We start from the raw sequence: 23,859 nt of genomic DNA on the forward strand, positions 1-23,859 counted from the left end.
CCTTTCAAAGTGAAATGTTTCTTTGGGAAGAGAAATAAATTCTTAGTAGCTGCTGCCAAAATTAACACATATTGCAGGCTTTCTGGAGCAATACGATCTATATTTTCACTTAAAAATGACTAGTTATTAATGGTATTGAGAACAAGACCAGGGTTTTTCTGTCCCTTGCCCACAAATATTTTGAAGACGAATTCTGATCAAGTAGGTCTTTTTTTCAAGTGAGACTTTACATCAGCTAACGTGAAAGGCCTTATACTCTGGAAATGGATACTTTGTACAGTCATCAGAACCACAATAGACCTCGCTCAGCAACATGATCAAACTACCACCTCTTAATGAGTCACTGTGCACTGGCAAAGTTTATGCTCTTAATCTCTGACGATGGCAAGATAATGTGACTGAGCTGAGTCCTCTGTACTTGCAGGCAAAGGCAAGTCAAATTATGCTGTTTCCCACAAATGAAGAGCATGAACCCTGACAGTTTCACCAGCTTGGCTGGCACCTTGTACCTTGTTACAATGAGATAACTTGCATGTGTGTCTGATACACTCTTCCCTTGTAAGAGGAGTGGAGAGAGTGTGTGTGCTGAGAAGTGCAAAGATCTTGAAGAGGGAGGTCAGTCTTGGTGTAAGTGTGAGAGTTACCCTAGAACGTATGTTGTTTCCTACAGCTTTCTTTGGAGATGATGTCTGGACCAGACTGCCATAAATTGGACAACAATATAATGCATTTCAGGGAAGCCACTGGAGAGTGGCATGAGAAGATGGAATCACAACTAGAAAAATTCTTCCATCTCACAGAGATCTGCTTTTTGCTGTTCTTCCTGTACATAAACAACATTGTAATAGATTACCTTATATGCAGACTTCTTCATTGGAGGCACCCAAATTTAGATGCCTGAATCTATTATAAATGATAGAGACTGAGGATTAATTAATTTTCTGCAATCTAGGCCATCTGATATGCTGATATGCCATCTGTAATCTGCCCATCAGTCCATAAGGGTCTGGGTCTCCTGAAGGTCCTGCATCATACCTGCTACCCTTGTGCACATCTCAGAGGATCCAGCACACCTAAAATGGCTCTGGGTGTCTATGTCTTGTCATAGAGCTAGAGCAGGAAGCACTTCTGAAATATAGACTTTGGGAGGTAGTTTTGGGGTGTGATTCACCTGTACCATTTTGAATACCTACTTTAGTAGAAACACATCATTCCATAGCATCCATATATACTATATTGACTAGGTCTCTGTGAGCTATAACAAGATTATGGGATAATGGCCTCTAATACAGAGATCCATCCTGTAACAATATATATTTAGCAAGATGAATCCCACCTAAACAATTGGATTGGGGTTATAACTCTCACACAGAGGAAACTGTGGTACCAAAAGATGGAGGAACTTTCCTCCCCTGTCCAACTGAGACTTGGCAGAAGTCTTTTGCATCCATTTGTAACACTCATAGACTGTAACTTAAACAGCCACTATGTCCTTTGAGTCATCCCCTTACCTATGCCTTTTTCGCTCATGGTCTTACCTGAAGAGACATAAAATGATCATAGCAGCTGTGAGAGCAATGAGCGATAAGGTATGTCCAATGGTGTAGCCGGTCTTGACTGTGCCATAGAACGCCGTTTGCTAATGTGAAGTAAAGAAACAAAATAGGTCTTTCAAAGAGCTGCCAACGTGCATCCCTAAATACACCATCACTGAGCTTTTACTGACTTTCTTGGTGAGACAAGGAAATCATCCTACTCCACTCTCTCAAAAAAATCTCAAACACCTTCATCCTTTAAAACCACATCCAGTAGAGTACATGACTCAAATACCTCCAGTGTGAATAAGAAGAATGTGTCCAGTTTCAGTAGAGCTTGGACCACTCCAAAACTGGGTTACAGTTATGCAAGAGAAAAGTTCAGGCAGGAAGGAGTCAGATTTGACACTTGTAGAGACAGCTACATGGTTCCAATCTTGTGGAACAAGAATGACTAATGTTCAGTCAAACAGCACACCGACACATCAGCTCTGAGGTGCTGAGTATGATGAGCTTTTTCTTATTAAGGAAGTTTGAGGACAGGAGTGGTCTGGAAATTGGTTTGCTTTTGTGGAAGTTAGACATTGTGTTTTGGCAAGCAAAAACTTAAAATGTTCTCATTGAAATCACAGATATGCTAATTCAGAAATAAAGGTTAAGTTGGAAACTAGTTCATGGCTTTTCTCTTTGACAACACACAGAGGGAATCTCTGAGCATGGGGCACCACAGGACTTAAATCCAATTCCAGTCTAAATAAAATGGGGAAGTAAGGCAACAGAACTGCAGCTCTCCTAAGGCTCTCCAGCCACACTCTAAATCAATATGTTCTGATTTTCAGCTTAAAAAAAGGACAGAAGATCAGTTGGTATTTGGACATTTGTTTTATCAATGAAAAATCCAAGTTTTTACAAGAATCTAACCCTGTGGAAAATCTTATTTTTCCAGCCCTTGACTGACCCTCCTCTGCTCTCTTTGTCACCATTTTCTATAAAAAACCCAAACAATCAAAACCATGAAGAGTTTAGACAGAAAATCTACACCCAACCTTGTTTGGGAAAATAGTCTTTAATAACAGCAAGGATTGACATTTTTATACTCTATTTTCATAGGACTTGACAAGTACTAGGTACTTTACAGAACCAGTGAGGCTGAGATGAGGAGTAATCCTCCAGCATTTGCACAAGCCAGCATGGAGGGGTGTTAAAACAAGACAAGAGCTTTCAGAAAGGGCAAAGATTACACTGGTTGTATCTGTATTGCTTCTTAGACCACAGATCTCAGAGATGGCTAGAAGCACAGTGTCTTTACAGCCCCACTCAATGAATCCACATCACTAAGAGCTTTGGGTCAGTAACTCTGAAACATGTAATACACAGCAAGGGTTTCAGGCCAATTTATCTACCCAGTCGTGCCCATATGATGCCAGGAGGCTGCTGTGGTGATGGAGTCACTCAGTATGGTATGGTCATACCTAAGCCTCGCTCATCTGCACTTCATGGAGGTACCTGCACTGCAGTAAGGAACAGCAGAGGTTCCACCTTTCTACCCCATTGTCTTGCAGATTTCACTCAAAGCTAACTAAATACAGCCTTGTTTCCAGTCTTGTTTGAGTTTGGGCTCCCAAAGGCAGCTAAGACTTTGCAAATAAAAGCAGTCAACTTCCTTCATGTTGATTTAGTCTTTCTCTCATTATCTAGTTTCCTTCTTGATGGCACCAGAGCAGAAGTGTTCCAGGAAAGACCTGGCCAGCAGAAGGAGGGAGCATGTGGTAGGGGATTGAGCTTCAGGAATAGGTTGTCCCACACTATATTTAGGAGAGCGGAGAAATGGGGGAAAGGAAATTACGAGCTATCATAGGGGATGTCAGTAGTGGGGTGGTGGATGGGAATTCTCCAGTGTGAATACAGGTATAAGCTTTTTGCTTCTTAGAGTTATTCACTGGAGCCAGTTATGCACAGAAAGATCTTGGTGTTCAATTCAACAACCAATTACGTGCCCTCATATTTTACGATGACCAATCCTTCATGTGTACAGAGACGGCTCACATTCAGCTTTAATGTAGCATGTGGGGTCATCTCTGGAAACACTGCATAATGGCTTCTCACTCTTCATTTGCACTTGCTAATGACAATCACTTCCCATTTTACAGATATCAAAGCAGAGAATTTGATCCAAGATCATAAATGGAACTGGAATTTCACTCAGAGCTGATTACTAACATATTCTTATTAGAAAGAAGAGGGATTTAGAGAAGTGAAGGAAATGCATGCCAGGATGCCTGGTTTCTAGCTGTAGACCTAGATTGATTTATGAAATGAAATTAGGCAATTTCTTACTCTGAAAGCCTCTGCTTAATTTCACAGGAAGATGATAAGAACAATTACTTAAGGTAGATGCTAAACTGAGATAATCTGAGAATTAGCTTCCTTGGTTTCTGTTCAGTAACCTCTATATTTGTCCATTAGAATGTGAAACATTTACATTTGTAAGAGAAAAAGAACAGTAATACTGATATGAAGTCTTTCAGTAGCTCTGCACCCATACATGGTTTGGGTTCATGTCACCTAGCCTAAAATCATCTGGACTCCCTCTACATAAATGCAAGGAGGTCCCTGTGGAGAGAAATGTGGGGTGAACTGACCTCTGGAGGTGTCTATTTTCTTCACCATCTTTAGACAGAGCCTATGGGGACACCTGGGGTGGCCCCTCTCTGACCAGATGGAGGCACACAAGAGAGAAGTTGTGCATCACATCTGACAATGGGACAGCAAAACAACCCCCTTATTTGCTAATACATGTTTTTTAAAGGTCAGGTCGGAGAAGGAATCATTATTGCTGCAAAGATCAAAAGTGCACTGCTTTGGTGTCTAGATCATCTGCTTCTTAGGGACTGCCACAATTCACAGCTAAAAACTTACACACAGCTCTTATTTATTTTTCATATTTTTCTTGTTTCTGACTTGAGACCAGTAGGTGTTGAAAGTGCATGAAGTGTTTTAAGCATGGAAGGTTATCAGTCTGTTCTGGACCTCATGTTGCATACAGCCTGCTGTTCTCCTTTTTTTCTATTCCATTCACTTCTTCCTCCCCAAACTGACAGCCAATTCAACAGCAACAAAAACCTATTCTTTTTCAAAGGCTAGTACTGCATGTTCACCCCCCTCAGCCACCTTTCACACAAATTAGACTTAAACAGCATGACAAAAACACGGAAATTGAGAGAAAATAATTAAGAAAGAATTAAAAGAACACAATACATGTTCTCTTGGTAACGTGGCACTCTGGCAATACTGCAATCCATTGGGCTGCCAAAGCATGTCCCAGGAATTCCCAAATCCCCTTTGCAGCTGGAACATAAACCAGAGGTCTTGATGGAGGACCTTTCCAGAGCAGAGCCATAACAACAGCTTTCGCAATGTGCAACTGGTGCCACACAGCTCAATCTGAGAAACCGAACACTACAGGATGAGAAGTGGTGGCTGACCTCGAAGGCAGACCAAGGCTCTCTTCAGTTGAGCCCTGAAATTATTTGTGAAGCTTTCCCTTTGTTGTTTTCTGTATTCTTTCGCTATTAAAGGCTGGCTCAGTTCTGTTCAGATTCTCTGTTAACTCTTTGAGTGCCTTGGTAACGGGTGACCTTACACAAAGACCTCTCACCATATATATTTATTCATTATTGAGATTCCTATGTCCAACATTCACAAACACTGACATATGTCATACAAAAGAAAAAAAAGCATGGGCATAGGTTTAATATAAACATATGGTTGCAGTGAAATATTATTTTTTAGCATAAGCTTTTCCTTGTTGACTATGGGACAGCTATAGGTGACTAGTTTAGATTAGATGTTGAACTGTTTAGTTAGGTGAGGTGAATCTTGTTTCTAACAACATTTATTATCCTCTTTAGACTTTACCCTTCATGTCTCAGCATGGAGCAAACCAATAGCAAAGTCCTTCCTATGTAATGACAATACTCTATAAAGCTCATTGTACCTAGGTCAGTAATTACTAATTTACATACAGGCAGTATCCTAGAGACCTTGAGGATTTCCTTACAAAATTCAGTAACATTGCATGAAAATGTGTGTGTTCCCTACAGTTTTCTAGATCTTCAGCTGGTTGAGATCAGCAGAGCAGCACTAATGTCAAGTGACTTGTACCCTTTTATCCCTTTAGATGCTTGTGTTGGCCTAGAAATACCAGAATCACCATGTCTACTGAAGGACAGATAAAAATATGGAGGGTTTGTTTCAAAGTTGAACAAGGAAAATCAAGCACCTGAAGTTATGTGTGGGCATCACAGAGACACCGGTCTGATCTTCTCAGGTGATGATTTCCTGCCACCCCCCTGGAAATCAAAGGGAGGTTCATCTCTTTCACCAGACATTTGATCTCTGCTTCCAGGGATCCTCAAGAGGATCCTTCCTTCTTGAGGAATCAGAGTGGGAATAGAAAAAATTGGGCGTGGGAAGATCATGTGATTCTGATATCAATCCCTGGTAAATCTTGATTTCTACCCATCCAGGTTTACAAACCTCCTCCCCTGGAGTGCTGTTGGAATCATATCCACAAGCTATGGCATAGGGCGCAGGGTACACATCCGTCCAGCCCTGGCTTGTACAATTCCTGGTTACATTCCCTGAAAGAAAAGAGGAAAGGATGATTTAAAAAGAAATGTTCAGCTTGCTGTTAAACAAACATCTGCCTTTTATTGATTCAAATGCCAGAGCGCATTTCTTGTAACACTTAGAGTAAAATTCTCATACTTCTCTGTTACGAAGTGTTCATATTACACAGAACACATAAATTGGAGAGACCTATTGGGCCATAAAGTTCAGACCTCAAAACCAAGTACATTTTAATGCTGAGGTGCCCACAAAACATTTCTTCTAATGGTACCATAATGCCAGTTGTACCCAGGCCTTTGGTTGTTGGCACTGCACCAGTATTGTTTGAGAGAGTTATTGTCATATTGCCTTTGTTCCTGGAAAATTTTTCATCTAAACAGAGCAGTGAAGTATTCATGTCTTTCACTTGGCTTGTGAGAAGCCAAAACAGGGATAGATAAACTGCTCATTTCACATTATGCGGGTAAAGTTAGAGGTATGGGAACTGAATGCAGCCCTCAAAATCCAGATCTTGCCTACAAGATGAGCCCTGATCAAATGGGATTCCTGAGAAATCTACTGCAATCTTGTTTGAGAGCCAAACACTTCAAAATTTGGCTATGAGGGGAGAAAAAACAAATACTGACAACCTGTATTGCCTGTTTTAACATGTATACTCAAAGGCAGGAAAATTTCCTGGACTCTTAAGCAAGTTGAGTGCCTAAGGCCTCCATCTGGCTAAAAAGAGCCTTAATTAACATAAGGACATCTGTCTCCTGACAAAACTGTGAAGTTCACATGCCTCTTCTGGTACTCTGCACTTGCTGGTCCATCCGGGATCGTAAGGGTGCCAAGCGTTTCTCACTTTGTAAGACATCGCTGCTTCCTATCCCAGCTGGACCTCAAACCCACATTGGCTAGGGGCTGTACAGAGATTAATCAAGCAAAAGAAGGAAAGACCAACAGTTTGACCAGGATAGACCTTACCCTAAATGGTTGTAGTCTAAATGGCCAAGATAGATGTTTGTCAGACAGAAATGACAAAGAAGCAATACATCCAACAGTACATTGTAAATTCCCCCAACACCCACTCTGACCACTGGTCCATACTCTGTCCGTCTCATGCGAATCACATCACTGTGGCATTCCTTTGGTGTCATAGAATCATAGAATGGTTTGGGTTGGAAGGGATCTTAAAGATCATCTAGTTCCAACCCCCCTGCCATGGGCAGGGACACCTTCCACAAGCCCAGGTTGCCCAAAGCCCCGTCCAACCTGGCCTTGAACCCTTCCAAAGAGGGGCCAGCCACAGCTTCTCTGGGCAACCAGTTCCAGTGTCCCACCATCCTCACAGTAAAGAACTTCTTCTTTATATCTAATCTAAATCTGCCCTCTTTCACTTTAAAGCCATTACCCCTTGTCCTATCACTACATGTCCTTGGTAAAAAGTCCCTCACTTATCACACAAAACTGCCTGCCATCCCTGACTGGAAAGATGGTATAATAAACCAGAATGAACAAATAGTAGTCAAAACTTGCTTCTTAGATGAAGAATTACATCAGTGAAACTCAAGAGCTTTGCAAAAATTTCAAACAATGGAGTTCTTTGCACACGAGAATAATAAAGCTTCTGCAAACAGAAGCAAATCAATTATGCGGCTATGAGTCATGAAAATACTCAGTATCACCTCCAGGAATTTCTGACAGTTGAGTCATCCAAACACCTTCCTAACCACAGACCTGTCTTGCACTGAAATCGGCAGCAGCCTATCCCCTGGCTTAAGTCACTTCTTGAATCGCTGTGACAGGTGGATTTTGACACTAAAACTTACGCCTGTAATTTGTCTTTCCAACAGATCTAAACTCCATGGAGGATCTGGTGCTTTTATTTATTTTAACAGATGCTCCAAAAGAAGTTAACTTTAGCACAGTTTGGTGGGTTGCTGTTCCCCAGGTTTTTTCTGCATGGTCACTGTTTACATTTCTTTTTACCAGGATTCATATTGGGAACATAAGAGTTCTTGTGCAAACAAATCAAGGACATGACTGTTCGGTACTTTTTTTTTTTTTTTTTTTTGAGGTGGTATGTAATTTCTGTTATTCTTCATTACAATGGATCCCATTGTAATGAACTTTTCTGCTTCCTATTTCCTGCTCAAAACTCCTCCTCTCTGGGGATGCCTTTAGCTTTCATGGTGGTTTTGATTCTTTGCTTCTTATTCTCAGTGAACTAAGGGGTGCTTCTTTCATCTTAATTTTCTCCTATTTCTTCTGTTTAAGTGCACTTTCACACAACTGTTTGATTCTTTTGTAATTATTCTCACTGCTCTCAAGAATCCTTTAAAAGTTGTCTTTAATGATCTAGTGGATGTGGAATCTAAGGTAGAGGGAAGTACAATGATACAGAATCACTGGGATTAAGTAATAATAATAAAAATGTCCCTGATTTTAGGAAAACTCACTTCCCAGAGAAGCTTTTCTACCACCCTTTGCTGCTCATGTCACTTTTTGATGCGCAAATTCACACACATGTGGTGATAAAAGAAACCTTTCTATTAACTCTCATGTTCCGTACTAGATGTCTGGGAAGCACAAAAAGTACAGAGTTAGAAGATACAGATTTTACCACATCGCAATTTTGGCTCAAGTGATGGATAATACCTCTCCTCAGAGCAAACAACATTTCTAAATACTGTTACTTATCAGATTACGTTCTATACTGAAAATGAACATAAAATTTGGAAAAGTGCCTCACAAGTTTAGTTCTTACTCTGAGGTTTACAGGCAGCAAACTTTAGACTTAAGTATTAAACTGAGGTTTTTATGTTACAAGGTCAAATCCCAGCTCTGTCACAGACCTCCAGTGAAAAAGGAGGTTCAATTCCCTGCTGTGAACAGAGTCCTCTTGATAGGGTGGCATTAGTTAACATCCATGAAATAATCTGCCTTTTGTGGGGTTTGTATTACATTTTGATCAGAGATGTCACAATAGTCAAACTAGCATATCTACTCCTAAAAGCCACATCCATTCTCATGAGATGAGGTTTTCCATTTAAAAAAAACCCAACCAAACCAAACACTTTAACTTGAAAAAGCCACAACTAACTCCCATTTACGATAACAATAACCTCATAACATGTCTTATCAGAACTCAGCTTCCTGCTTTCACAGAATTACAGAATGACTGAGGTTGGAAGGGACCTCTAGAGGTCATCTGATCCAACCCCCCTTCTCAAGCAGGGCCACCTAGAGCTGGTTGCTCAGGAGCATGTCCACATGCTTTCTGGACCCTTGGAAACCTCCAAGATTGGAGACTGTACAACCTCTCTGAGCAACCTGCTTCAGTGCTTGGTGACCCTCACAGTAAAAAAGTGTTTCCTTATGTTCAGATGGAGCCTCCTGTGTTTCGGTTTGGCCATGGTTAGAGAATGCAAAGGCAATTTGAAAGTCCAAGAGGGTCTCATTACTTCAGAAGTGCGTTTGTGAATGGGAGCCTTGTGTGTAACAGAACTCCTCTCCTGGGTGCTGTCACATGGCCCCATGAGGATGAGACATTGTTTTTGAGAGTCTGTTACTGATGCTGCAGTGACACACTGCTCTCCAGCTCATCCACAACAACTCCATGTATGGGAAAAGGAGGTAACTAGGCTAAACTGTTTTCAATTGCAGTGTAAATTAAGTGAAATCTCTCCATGGCTGTCAAAGGTGTAAATCATGCATGTTAGGAGCTATTCTGGCTCAGCAGGTGCACAATAATTGCTAAGGTGCAATAACACAATTGTGTGAGTCTTGAGCAAAGCATCACAGGGAGACAATTAGAGGGATCTCAGCACCCCACTCCTTCACTGCTGTCTTCTCTCTTTGCAGCTATCAGGACAAAGGAGTTTAAAGACGAGGTTTTAAAAGGGAGCAACGTGATGACCTTTTCATAAGGCTCCCTGCCAGAAGGAAAGGATGGATGTATGAAGGGAGAACCAGGAGGGGAAACTAAGCAGTCAGCCTTCCAAAAGTATGCTGTGGTATAAAAGTCACTGTTTGCAGAATGGAATTACAAGTGTAAATATGAGGCTAGACCTCTGGCTCATTTATATCACTATTTATGACAGTCAATGCATAAAACACTATTGAAAGGTAAGGGGTGAAGCTGCAGGTCTGAATAACCAGTTTTCTGCTAGTTTTATTGCAATGGTGCCTTAAAGGGTCCTGCACAGCATGACAGGTTATAACTGTTTAATCAAAAATACCACATTTCTTGGTCCAGGCCGAGACATGAGCTCTGCCTCTTTACAGATGTATTGGCCACAGAAGTGCAAATGTGTTAGTGGCTTCAGGTCAAGCCCCAGTGAGATCAGCAGGGTCTCTCCTGAGCTCAACACCAGCTGGTCTGCAGCACACTAAACGCTGCCCGACTGCAAAGTTAAACAGACAAGGATGGGCCATGCAAGCCAATGTAAACTGTTGAATATATGTATGTATAATAAAACAAATCTTCCTCACGCGCTACCTCTGCCTATATTCCTTGAAAATCTGCTTGCAGTGTGCCACAGTGATTAATGATCATGTACACAAAGCATGAGAAGAGACTGCATTCCTCCACAGACTTTTGCATCTTTCTAGTATCATGTCTGCTGTAGGACAGGACTTCACCATCTGGCCCAGCAGCTGCTCCTGGTTTAAGCAAATGCCTCGTTAGAGATCACAAAGCCCTCTCTAATTTCCTAATCTGCACGGTTTGATGGCATGCCTATTATGGAAATGGGATTGATGGTTGTAAGCAATTATCTGAATGCTCCCATCTTCTGATTAGTTCGTGTGGTACATGACTTGCACCTATATTTAAGCGGCTTCTTCTCACTTGCAGGGTAATTCAGAAACTCTCCGCTCTAGGTAGCAAAGACAGAGGGAAGGAAAATCCTTTCAATGGCAACAAGCAGGACTGGCTAAATTCTGAGACAAGTTTTGGTTAAAAATGTCTTTTTAGGATTAAAAAAACCCCAGCAAAATAAAAAAAACCAACACCTTTAAACTCATGATGGAAATGTCTGAGTATTCCTGTTTTCAATTCAGTTGTTGGATATTCAGATTTTAGTAATTGTTTTAGTTCAATTTCTTCTGAGGAAAGAAGCATCCTCTTCTCTTCCTATCCCACACCACTCTTACCTTTTTTTAATTGGATTGACAAATAACAATGAATTGAGAGTACTGATACTGATCAGGAGACAAGGAGGACTTTTTTGTCTTTATACTCTGCCTTTTTTCTCCCCCAGTTGGGTGAAGACCTATTGAATCTTCCTAGGAAGCAGAGCAGATTAAGCAGTTAAATGACTTTATGGCCTTGCATGTTGCATATCCTGGTAATAGCGGAAATATCTTCTCATCTCCCTCAAACGGAGGTTGCATATGAGCTAGTGTTCCACACACCTAACCACTAAATTTATCTTATTCCTGTACTCTGAATTTTTCTTGCCTCTTTCTAAGAATTATGATAGCTATTTATACTTTTGGCTTTCACTTGTACCTTCCAGGTCTATCAGCCCTACCATTTCTTTATATGTTGTATGAAAACATCCCTCCCTACGCTTATTTTAGACCCACTGATGGCCAATTTTGTTTAGTACCGCTTCTCTCATACACCATGAAACAATCATTCCCCACCTACTTTCTTCACAAAATTCATGACTGTTTTTACCTCTGACTTACACCTTTTCAATCCACATTTTTCTAGATGGAAGAGCATTAATCTAGCTACTCTACTTGCACAGTGTCTGTCCATACCTTTATTCATACATTGTTCCAATGATAGTGGCCCTATTCTCCTTTGGACATGAACATCCCACTTATCACCTGACAGACCTGCTCAGCTGCACCCATCATAAGGTCTTCTGGGCTTGATCTTGGTCCCTCTGCTGCCAAAAGAGCCCAGAGGGTTGACTTCAAGTCTTCTTCCTCTGCCTCCAGGATCTTCACAGACCTGTACAAGGTGTCTAACTCTGCTCTGCAGTGAATATTTATTTTCATTACTGTTTCTTGGGAAAAATGGGAGACGTTGTTCTACAACAAAACACTACACACAAAATTTATTAATTGGGATAGACTTTCTGGAACAAGAACAAACACATGGAAAACTTCTAATTCAATTTCCTGATTTATAAATGTATTTGGGAATCATGTGGAAGAGATATGAATCAAAATGACTTTGCAGATTGGGTTATACCAACCAGTAAAGGGACTAGAAGAGGAACGACATGATTTATTCATGACATACTGGAAAAGAAGTGAGGAGTTAGTGGAACCAAGATAAAACCAGAATATTTTCTTCATAAAAGGTGTTTGATCTGAGGAGTTAAACACTGAACAGGTGAGCAGAATAAATGCAGGGAGATAACCGTATTCCAAGCAATTTGTTGCCTATGTCTAGCTCTTAAGGTTTTTCTCTTTCTTAATTTCTTTTTGCCTCTCATCTGTTTCAAATACACACTTCAGACTCAAAAACATGTCTGAAAGTTTGTGTCATAGGTGAGGTTTTAGATCTTTGATGTCAGTGGATGAAAACCTCTTACTGGCTTTTAATGGGATCCTGAATTCATATGAAGAGCTATAAGGTCAGTCATTGCTAAGGGATGTTCACTTCTGTCTCCCTCTTACTTCTCTTGCCCTTTTCTGTAATAGCTTCTAAAGAAGAGGGGAAGGTCTGCTCTCAATAGCAATCTGTCCTGCTTCTCTGTCATCATATTCCATGGTCATAAATTGATTTTTTCAAGCAGAAGCTATTAAAGCAATGACAGTTCTTATCATTTACTCTTCTTGAGATGCTGCTGAGCCAACTGGAACATTTCTAGTTCCATTTTTACTATTGATCTGTCCTACTGTTACTGGGAAACCTGAAACTTTCAGACAGCTATAGATTGCACTGAACTGGATGCTGAAGTGGTTAGATCTGGGAGAAACTTGAGGGGTAAGTCATGACAAGTTATTTTCCAAACTTGCTTTATCTGCCTCAGTCACGATTTCACAAGATCATTCTTTCAGTAAAATTTCTGCTTAGTGTTTCATGTTATTTAGTATTTTCAGTATTTCACAATTTCATGCCGCAGTACAACCTGTAGCATGGTGTCAAAACACCACACAACAGACACAGCCTTCAGTTTCTTCATTTGTTCTTTTTCACATCACTTGGTCTGCAGTTATTACTGCCACATCTCTGGTGTCTTGAAGCTCACTGCACCCTGGATTTTGGGAGACCTTCCATTTTCCCTTATCTTCCTTTCCCCTTCCTGCACATTACATTTCTAAGTGTGAAGATCTTGATCCTTAACAAATATAGATAATTCCTCCCTTCTTAACATCACATGTTCTCCTTAATTAGACACCTTTTGTAAACTCTGTTTTCTCACATTAAAAGCAGAACCGTCAAACTCTAGGACAAATTTCTCATTAGATCTCTTGATATTGCACTCACAGTATGCCAGGAAGTTACAAGAAAAAGATGTACATTTCTGGATAAGTGGAGGCAAAGCAATCCCACAAGTGATGGGCTGGTAGTGGACTTTCAACCAAAGGACCTCAACACAGTGTGCACTGGTATCACTGGACATGCATGACCTGGTGGCTCTGTAGGATGGTGGAGAGGTTCAACTACCGCTCGAAAAACCTTCTCGGCACCAGTCCTTCAGAGGAGTGGGGCACATGCATTGTGACACCTCCGCTGTAAACAAATCTCAATGGTCTAAAGCAAAACCAAGCTTTAAATATGCCATATATCTGGAAAACCTCCTGTTTCTTTATTTACACCCATGCACACTGTTGGAGGTGCACTCTGAATGTAAAATCAACACAGATCCGTGGAAATGGGGTCATCCATCACTGTTTTCTGCCTTGGACATTCTGTTGTCCATGACAAATGAGAAAAATGAACATCAAACAGGGCTGGAGGCTGCCCTAATGGGCACAGTGAGCAGAAGCGTTGGCTGGCTTGTCTCATTTTCTGTGACTTCAGGGTGGACTGTGCAAATAATTGGCACAATTCCATGTAAATGAGGACGTTTCCTGGTAATTCTGCCTTTGTGGTATGAAGGCATGTTTGGACAGCACAGCACCTGAGCAGGCTGAGGGCTCTCAGTGAACAAACCTCCATAAGAGATGCACTCAACTGCTTGAGCAGTTTGAAATTTTAAATGAGCATTGTTGTAAATAAAGAGCAGATATGGTTAAATTTGGGGTTCTTGATGGTAGTGATAACGTCTTCTGCTTATCTGTTGCTATCTGCTCATCCCTCTTCTGATTTTATGCAGTTTTCATTCTAGTTGCTAAAGCAATATAGAATAAAGGAAGAAAAAAATCAGGAGAGGAGTGTTGGCTTGAGAGAGAGAGATTAAGATGTTTCTCAAATAAATGAGAATCATTTTTGGAGGAGGGAAGTAAATGCGATTCGGCATTTTTGTTTGCTTTCATCTACTCACTATAGATCTCTTTTGCATGTGCAAAAGGTTGGTATTCATCTCACCTAACTTTCGCCATGGAAATGTAGGGAGTCTAGTCTGAAGCAGACTATCAGGTTCCCTGCAGAGGCCATATCAGACATCCAAAGGTCAATTCATCCCTTCCTAAGAAATGTCATGGGATAATCCATGTCCTGAAAGTGCTCGAGGAAGAGATTAGACAAGGAGTTTAGATTAGATGCTTAATGTTAGGTGTCCACAGTTCAGTGGAAGGAGTCTCATCTGTATGTTTAACTAACCAAAAAGAAAGGCAGAATACCAGCTCCCTGGAGTCCCTCTCCATGTCCTACTTACAAATTTCATTTGACTACCCCAGGACATGGCTATACTCTGCTCCAAGACTCGAGGGACTCAAGTGTGTTTGGAGGGTTCCATATGGAGCACATGAGGACCCTGCAAGCTTGCAGGTGGCATCAGTGGAGCTACCTGCAGTAGTCTGCTTAACCATTTGCTTCAATGAGGTGCTCATTCTCATGTTATTTCATGGGGAGCTCTTCCCTTTGGTCTGTGCAGTTGTGTAGAGTTGTGTGTGTGTGCCAGAACTGGAAAGGGTGGGGAGCAGTGATAGTTGGGTATTGCTCCAGCCTGAACCATTAGGACCTGGATGTTAACAGTAAGTGACATTCATCCAATGAATTCCACTTTATTGCCTCTGTTGTAATGAAGTTGGATAATGCTACAAAGGATTACTCAATGTCTTTCAAAGTGAAAGAGATGACAGAATTAGACCTTTGCTGTCCATCATACTGAATTTGCCAAAAAGCCATCAGTCAGAAGCTAGGAATGATATGAACCACGTTTTTTGTGTAAGCGCTCACAACAACTGAGATGTATATAGGATCAAACGGTAGTTAAAATAACTTTGGGCACAATATCAAAAAAGAGAATGAGAATGACAAAAGGCAATAAAAAAGCTCTTGATTTATATTTCTTGAATTAAAATGTACCACAGAGAAAAAGATACCTTTTAAATTCAAATAAAAAACTATCTGACAGAAGAGTATGAATGTGCAAGCTTAAAATGTTAAGAGAACATTAAATAAATAAATAGAAAGATGTAATCTTCCTGATGGATTATGATTTAAAATATTCACAATAACATAATAAGATCCATCATTTCTCAGGTAAGTCTTAGGACTCTGCTTATACAGAAAAGGGCTCATTTAATGACTTTAGGTCAGATTCTGAATGCTAAAGCTGGCACAAACTTCAGTTACTCCAGGTTTAAAAGACTGTAAAGCCAGAGGAGAATTTGTCTCCAAGTTCTTTAGATATAAGGCTATTTGCATACAACCTCTAATGATATTAAACACACAAGTAATTTAGATACATCTGAAAATTTTATCTATGTATCTGTGGATAAGCAGATGTGCTCCACCTATAGCTGAGATCCTGAGTGTCTGTTCTGAATAGACTTCCCTCCATGAACAGTGGGGAAATTACAGGCTGATTCAAACCCCAGAGAAACACATGGTTACATGACTCTCATCCCACCCTAATTCTTACCTGAAGAACTGCACAAAACCTTCTGAATGAGCACCATGGAAATCAGTTTAACAAACTATGAGTGCATGTAAAAGCTGTCAACAATAAGCACAGACAGCTTCATGCTCATTCTAAGACTCCAAATAGCCAGTAAAAGCATCACTTCCATGGATATCCAAAGCCAGATATGACTTGGAGGATTTGTTCCTCAGCATGTAGGATTTGGAACTGCCAAAGAGGACAAAGAGCAGCAGCCTGAAGTCAGGAAATGTCCTGAGCCAGACAGACAGCATTCTTAGCAATGACATTCAAAAGAGTGGGCATAATTTTGCTGAAACAACTCAAGATTCACCTGAGACCAGTATTTAAGGTCTCAGCTTTTGATGAGTATTGGCTTAAATTACTCTTTTCCCCCCTTGATTTCACTCTTGAAACAGGGACTCTCACCTTCTGTGTTACTGTGTTACTAAGCTAAGCAAGCATCACTAAGCCACAATCTTCCAGTCTCTTCTAGAATGGTGGGCTTTCTATTTACCAGAATATCTATTTTCCATAGCTTCAGTTTATCTTTGTCATTTACATGCAACAGAGGGAGACTAAAAAGCAACATATTTGAAAACCACTGTAGGATGAGACAAGTCATCTCCAACCCTCTTGTACTCTGGAGGAACCAGAGTAGCCTTGGAGAAACTACCCTACTCCAGTGGCTCACAGTTTATCTCAGGAACCCTGGCCCAAGGATTTGACTGGCACGAGGCATGATTGAGAAATGATGACATCCAGTATTCAAGAGGACATGTGGAAACTTAATAAATGCTCCAGGTGGGCAATCAAAGTGGTATTGTCACAATCTGTGTTCTATGATATGTCAGGAAAATTTCCATATAAGTTTCCTGACTGTTTCTTTGCATTATCTCTTTTTCTTTATTTGTGCATGAATGTCACAATAGCTCTAAGAAGTTCTGTTGCCTTCTTGTAATATGGTTTTAGAAGTTCAATCCACTGGAGCAGGTTATGTCTAAATGCAATAGGAGGATGGCAGGGCAACTGGATGGCAATGCCAGCTAGACTCTCTGATGGCTCCCTACCCACATAAAAATGTACTGATGACAACACCTGTTCCGGACAGCACTGTCACAGTTTGGCTACACCCATGAAGTTGTGTACTCTCCACTAGTCCAGCGAAAGTATAAATTCATGGTGTGGGATCCCTCAACACCGACAAGTTCTATTTTCTTGTATCCCTCATGCCCAGGGTTTGGCAGTGTATTTCTAACACCAGGAAAGAGTTGGGGTTTGGTGCAAAAATGATGAAGATGAACAAAACAAGTAAGGGATGAAGACATTATGTATTGGAGAATGGGGGGAAATCAGGAACTTGAAATTCAGGCTTGAAAATAGGAATATACCAGAATTAATGATGAATTTCAGTCCTTGCAGTCAGTAGGTCCACTAAGCACAAGGAAAAGAATTGGAGCAGGAAAGATAAGTAAAAAGCGTTCATGAGGGAGGGGAAAGGAGAACAGAAGTAAATTTAGAGCACTGGAGGAAAAAAGAAGTTTGGCAAGCCTAAAACTCAGAAGGATCTCACCTCATTGAGTGAGATTCCAGAGCGTGGTTATTCCCACCCCGCCCCCTTAAGTCAATTAATTTAATAGCTGAAGCTTAAAAACGGTCAGTGTTAATTTTTGCTGTTTAACTTGTGCACAATGGACAATTTCTTTTGGAGAAACTGCAAGAAACAAATCTCTACTACAAATGTCATCTTCCACGCATTGAAAAAAAGCTGGAACTCTCTGGTCAAGTGATAACAAGTAATGCACTTCAATAATGAAAGGTGCCAAAAATATTTTCATCTATCTCCTTCACATGGTACTGACGAATGTCACAAAATAATGAGAAACTTCTGGATATGCGAATGGCATAAAAAATTAATGTCAAATGACATCAGGACTATGCTAGGCATTTTAAGGTTTCTAAATGCCACGAGATATTTTATCCTTTATTTAGCATGAGGTAGGATATTAGTCATTTCAAGAGCATATTCTCCATGAGGCAGGAAAGTCACATTAACTCTTTAATTCCCAGTATTTCACCCTTTTCCTGCTATAAATATAAAAAAAGTTTTTCTCCTGCTCACAACTTGGTACAAGCTTTCATGTTCCTGCAAAAGGATCAAAGAGTAAGACATAAACATTAACCAGATGATTGATTTCCTTGAAAGCTATTCAATGATATTCACTTCTACAAAGGAAGAACTGCTTCACAAACTTTAATGGCATTAATTTTGCAACAAATCCTCTAACACAAGTGGCAATCTTACCCTCCCTTTATTTAAGAGTATATCTGATTTCCACGTTTGTATATGATTGCACAAAGTGCATAGCTCAGAGAAAATGAAAGCTGTTGTTTCTGCTTTGGAAATGACATCAGTTTCTCTGTTTACAGAAGGAGGTGCTAACGTGTACACTCTGCAAAAGTAGGATTCACCCATACTGTACGACATGCACATCTGCCAGAGCCACTCTACAGTCATTTGATTGTAAATGGAGAAAAATATGTGGTTTATAGATGCTATTCAACTCACCCTGAATTCGAAGCCTAAAAGTCAGCTGAACTGCACCTCTAAGGAGCCTATTTCTCAGCAGTGACTGTAAAACAAGCTCAGAGATAGGTTCACATATGGAAAACTCTAAAATCAGTTGATATGAATACCATTCCATGTTAGAAATTGGTTTCCTAAATACAGGTATCTTAGCACCAGTTGAGGCATCCTCATGGATTTCTTAGATGCCCCAGATTATCTCAGATGATACCAGATTATGTTTAGAGAATTGAATGAAGTGTTTACAGTGTAGGTGCCTACCTGTGAGCTCAGTGCCTGCATTTCTACTACACTTAACAGAAAATTTATCAATACAGCAAATGACATCTAAAGAGCTATTCAGGTTCCTACATACAGTTGTCTGTTGACTGCACTGACTAGATTATCATTGACATTACTGCGATCCTAGACACCTATCTCATACAGACACACCTGCATGAGAAACAGCAAAAATTAAGAGTGCTGAACCTGCTTTTTCCAACAAAGCAAGTCACTCTGTGCTCTACCATACTAAGTGAGGAGAAATAGGTATTTTCATGGTGCTGTTCATCCGATCTCTTTAAGTGGCTGATTTATGACAAGATGAATCATATCCTAGCCATCACTGACCAAACCAGTGGAATCCCTGGATGTCAGATGCAGAAAACTCATCAAAGCAATGTGAAATCCCCCTAGAAGGCTGCTGACATTGCCAGCTGCAAGGCTAGATGACATTTGCTAAACTCACTGCTCACAGAACAGCACAAATACCAGCAGCCACGCTACAATATGGGTATGCAGGGAAGGGTCATGGGTTGGCTTGTGTTTGAGGCTCTTTCTTGGCCTGGCACATTGAGATAAGTGCACAGAGAGCCCGAGTGATGCTCTGACTGCTCTTGGTGGAGTCTGGACTTCTCCCAGAATAGGAAGTATTCATGTGCCTAAGCAGAGGTCTTTTGAGATATCCAATGACACATGAACTATAGAAGAACTTCACCTTTCTGCAGGTGAACCAGGAGACCAGCTGAGATGTCCTAGAACACCCCAGAGAGCAGCAGATGTCCCTGAATGGGCAAGTTTATTAAGACTCATAAGCCTATCCTAGCACACAAATAAAGGCATCCCACATTCATTAGCTTAAGTTCAACATGACCACTATGAGATTATATATATTATACATATTATAGATGACCATATATATAATTTGTATGTATATATCATCTATACACACACACAAACATATATGTGTATATATATATAATACTTTCCTCATTGCTTTGCTCTGGTGGGATGAAGTATTAGAGAAACTTCTTAAAGAATTTTTTTCTTCCTGTTTAACTAACTTTGCTGGGTCTTTAAAACCCATTGAGGGAATGTTGTGCTCAGGAGAGGAGAGGGCACTAAGCATCAACAGCAGACAATTATTCCACATGACTGGACCAATGCGCAGGGGTCTTGTCCTGCAAGATGTGATATTACAGCAGCTTCTGCCTGCTTCCCTTGGGTACTGAAGCAGCAGTAACGAACTACTGGGAAGTTTTGGAAACCAGAAGATTACAGCACTAGGATAGGACCGGGGGATTTTGAATTTCCCTTCCGGGTCTGCAAAGACTTTTGGTGTGGCCTTGGGCAAGTCATGTAATCGGCATACGCTGGTTAATCAGTGTAGTGCCCTGGCCTGTTAAACAGGGACAATATTGTATTCTTACTCCCATTCATAATCTATCGCATGTGTTTGGACTGTAAGGCTGTAAAAGTGGAGACTTAGCAGCTTGATGCATAATCTCCAGTGCAAAAGAACTTAATTTTCTATGGAGGCCTGCAGGGCTACTATAATGAAAATGATAAATAATGACTATAAACTACCAGGAGACAAAGAGTTCCATTGCTGCATGGCCCTTGAGACCTAAGTTTTAAATTAAAGCTTCCCAAAACACCCCAAAGAGTGAGTTAAGCTACTTTCTCCATTAACCTTCCCTGCCCATTATTTGTCACGTTAATTTCTTGGCCTGCGGCCAAATTTGTCATTTTAGCAGAAAAATACTTTATTACATAGAGTTTCAGCTGATTTATGTTATGTCAGAGACTTAATTAATTCTAGTGCTAAACTGTTAATTTTGTACAACAAACATTATTACACAGGTTGATTCAATTTTCACTGCACAACATCCATATTATTGGATTTCACGAGGAGCCATTTTTGCATCCTTATCATCCAGAACAGTATGTGTAGTGCAAGAAGGATAGGAAGGATGCTCTAATGGTTTGGGCATTCATGTATGGCTTGGAAACCTCCTTTACCTTGTGCAAAGAGCTTGTTTCTCTCTCTGATTATACCAAGAAGCTTCCCATGATATGATGTGTCGCCCCACAGGCAGTGAAACCATAAACCCATTTCAGTGAGATAAACTGTCTGGTTTTGCTTACCGAGAAAAGTGGTGAGGAATCTGAAGTACTTTGGGCATGGCCGTACCACAACTTCTCCAACCTCCGCTTCAGGCCAGCATGTGATGTTGTCCCATTGCCTTCTGCAGCCTGGGGAAAAGAGAAAAGCAGGTGGTAGAACAAGCATGAGTGGTATCTGCTAGATGGAGCAGAGGAACTGAAGCAGTGCAGAGCAGCTGTGAAAGGCATGTGAAGCCTATCACCTCGGTGCAGGCACCTTTTAGAAGGAAAGGCACAGAAATATTTTCTTTAAACATGTAGTTTTCAGTTACCTCAGTCCCTAAAATTCAGCACTTGTGTTTGTAATTTTTCAGAAATCAGTACAGAAAGAACAGCAGATCAGTGCAAGACTGGGAAAATCATAGTTAATAGAGAACAGTGCCTTTTTTTAGATGAAAAAGGCAGAAATGCCTAATTAGATATCTTTCTTCCTTGCCCTTAACTCTCTCTGTTGCATTAAAACACCTGGTCTGAACATGTGAGACATGCTCCCCTTCCTTCTCTGCTTCGCCAAAACTTCTGTCACCAGCTCTTTCTTCCCCTTGAAATGATTGTGCAGAGCTTGTTCTCAACAGGGAGGGGACACTGATGGCAACCAAGGGATCGAGAGCCAAATCCCTTCCCCAGAAGCAGTTTTTCTTCTTAAGAAGGCAGAAGACACAAAACACTCCTGGATGCTGAGGAGGAGGGACAGTGCTGTTGCTGGGAGATGCTCTCTATGGAAGGGTGGTACAAGGTGGTACACTCCCAGCTATCCAAGCTAGGAATGAAGGTATAACCAAGGGGGCTAACTTCAGGGAGAAGTCCTTCCTGCAGAGTTATAATATGCTGTTCTGATTTTACCCTTTTATTTCTGATTTCTCAAAAGACATTAATGATATCACATACGTGCTGCGCTGTTGTACAACGTAACATTAGGACTGAAGCCAAAAGGAGTTGGCAGACCTGAAATAAAAAAAAAAACCACCTCAGACTTGTCTTTGCCTCAACATGTTACATATTTTGGAGTTCTTACTGGAATTCTGAAAACACTTTTTTTTCCCTTTAAATTTCCAACTGACAGGCTGTTGGGTTAGATAGATGGGTTGTGAACAGACCTCACTTTTCTATAGCACCTCCGGTCTTGGTTATTTGTCATGCCCCATTAGATTGCAACACTTCCCCAAATGTGACTAAGGCGTTGCTGTTAAGGTCAACAGCCTAACAAGAGAAACTAGATTATGAAGAAGAAAGCTTTGAGAAAATACTTTTCACATGCAAGCAAAGGGAACTATGAAAACCACTGTCAAGCTGCATTTCTTGTTAATTATATCCCAATCTGAAATTCCTTCTTTAAAACATCTTTTACTACTTGAACTAAGAAAAAGGCTGGTGTCATCATCAGTCTGTTCAGACTGAGGCAGCATGCTGTCTCAGATCAATAAAGAGAGCACACAAAAATGCTTTGAAGCTGAAAAAGAACCCTCAGCAATCTTTCAAAGTTATTTTACAGGTATTTTCTTCCTTCTTTCATGAGCAAACAGAACTTTTTAAATGAAGTCCTGCGGTGAGTTTATCGGAGCCTGAAAAACAGAATAACTGACAGTATCTTCTTCCTGCATGCTCTTCTGCACAGTTCATTAAAATTCAGTTTTCAGGTTTCTCACATCAGGTGCCAAGCTCAGTTTCTACAGCGTCATACTTATCTGCCACCAAACAGCCAGCAGCTCCAAAAGTATTAAGATATTAGATATCCTGCCCGTGGAAAATAAATTATTTCATGACAGGATCTTTCATGTTCTATAATCTTTTCCTCCATCAACCTCAATAAATTATAGTGCACCCATTACCTCAGGACAGGTTATAACGCAAAATAAAATACAAGGTGATGGTATCAGATGGCTTTTTAAATGTCCTGAATTACATACTTTGAGAATTTTTGTATCTGTACCTTTTTCTGCATTTGCATTTTTCACCACCACCTGTGATGCATGAAAAAAGCTTTCAGGTGTTCACTTTTGTAACAAAAGCTGTCTCTGATTAAAATAAAGTGAAGATACACAGGACTGGCCATGCAAGACACACAAAGTGGATCTTTAAAAATGATTGCCTCTGTAAAGACCTCTCACATATGCTTATTAGCTCTTCCAACACCTTTCTTCCTTATTGCTCCCCCAAGACATGCTGACAATATTTGTGCAGCTGACTGGAAGGGTCCAGGTTTTAAAGGTGGGATTCATATCCCTAAAGTTACGCATCTAGAAGTCAGACGTGTAAACCTGAAGAAGCCAATGGAAACCAGAGCTCTGGCTGGCAGACCATGGCACCGTAGGATGGTTATCTAAAGTTGAGAAAATGAATCCTTCTTTGGAGATGTCCTCTTCTCTCCAATCACTTGAAGAGGGCCTGCATGAGTAACTCGAGTTTAATGAATTGGCACAATACAAAGATTGATACCTGCAAGATGCTTTGCATTTGCAGTCTAACACTTGCCACTCACCCAGCAGTCATCCATCCCATCACAACATCAGCCAAAAGTTTGTGCCTGTCCATCCAAACTAGGACATGGACAACCTTTATCAAACAGCCTTCCAGAAAATGCTTTTCTTTCTCCAAAACTGATAGACCTTACCCTGGCAAACTGCTGGGATCAGGGGGTTGGCAGGCAATATTCAGTCATGTCAGTGTGACAGATCAATACTAAGAAAACTATTTGACAGCA

General features: G+C 40.6%; 1 protein-coding gene across 2 annotated transcripts in view; it reads right to left on the reverse strand.

Annotated features, from left to right (window-relative positions):
• VIPR1 (vasoactive intestinal peptide receptor 1) overlaps positions 1 to 23,859 on the reverse strand; it is a 118,859-nt gene that overhangs the window by 38,211 nt on the left and 56,789 nt on the right. For both annotated transcript variants that reach the window (XM_074845834.1, XM_074845833.1), the window contains 3 exons: positions 21,141 to 21,248; positions 6,075 to 6,178; positions 1,539 to 1,639 (listed from right to left, as the gene is read on the reverse strand). In XM_074845834.1, the coding sequence (XP_074701935.1) occupies positions 1,539 to 1,639; positions 6,075 to 6,178; positions 21,141 to 21,248 (313 nt within the window). The remainder of the gene's footprint in view (positions 1 to 1,538; positions 1,640 to 6,074; positions 6,179 to 21,140; positions 21,249 to 23,859) is intronic.

This window comes from Strix aluco, chromosome 1, assembly GCF_031877795.1.
Source record: "Strix aluco isolate bStrAlu1 chromosome 1, bStrAlu1.hap1, whole genome shotgun sequence".
NCBI lineage: Eukaryota > Metazoa > Chordata > Aves > Strigiformes > Strigidae > Strix > Strix aluco.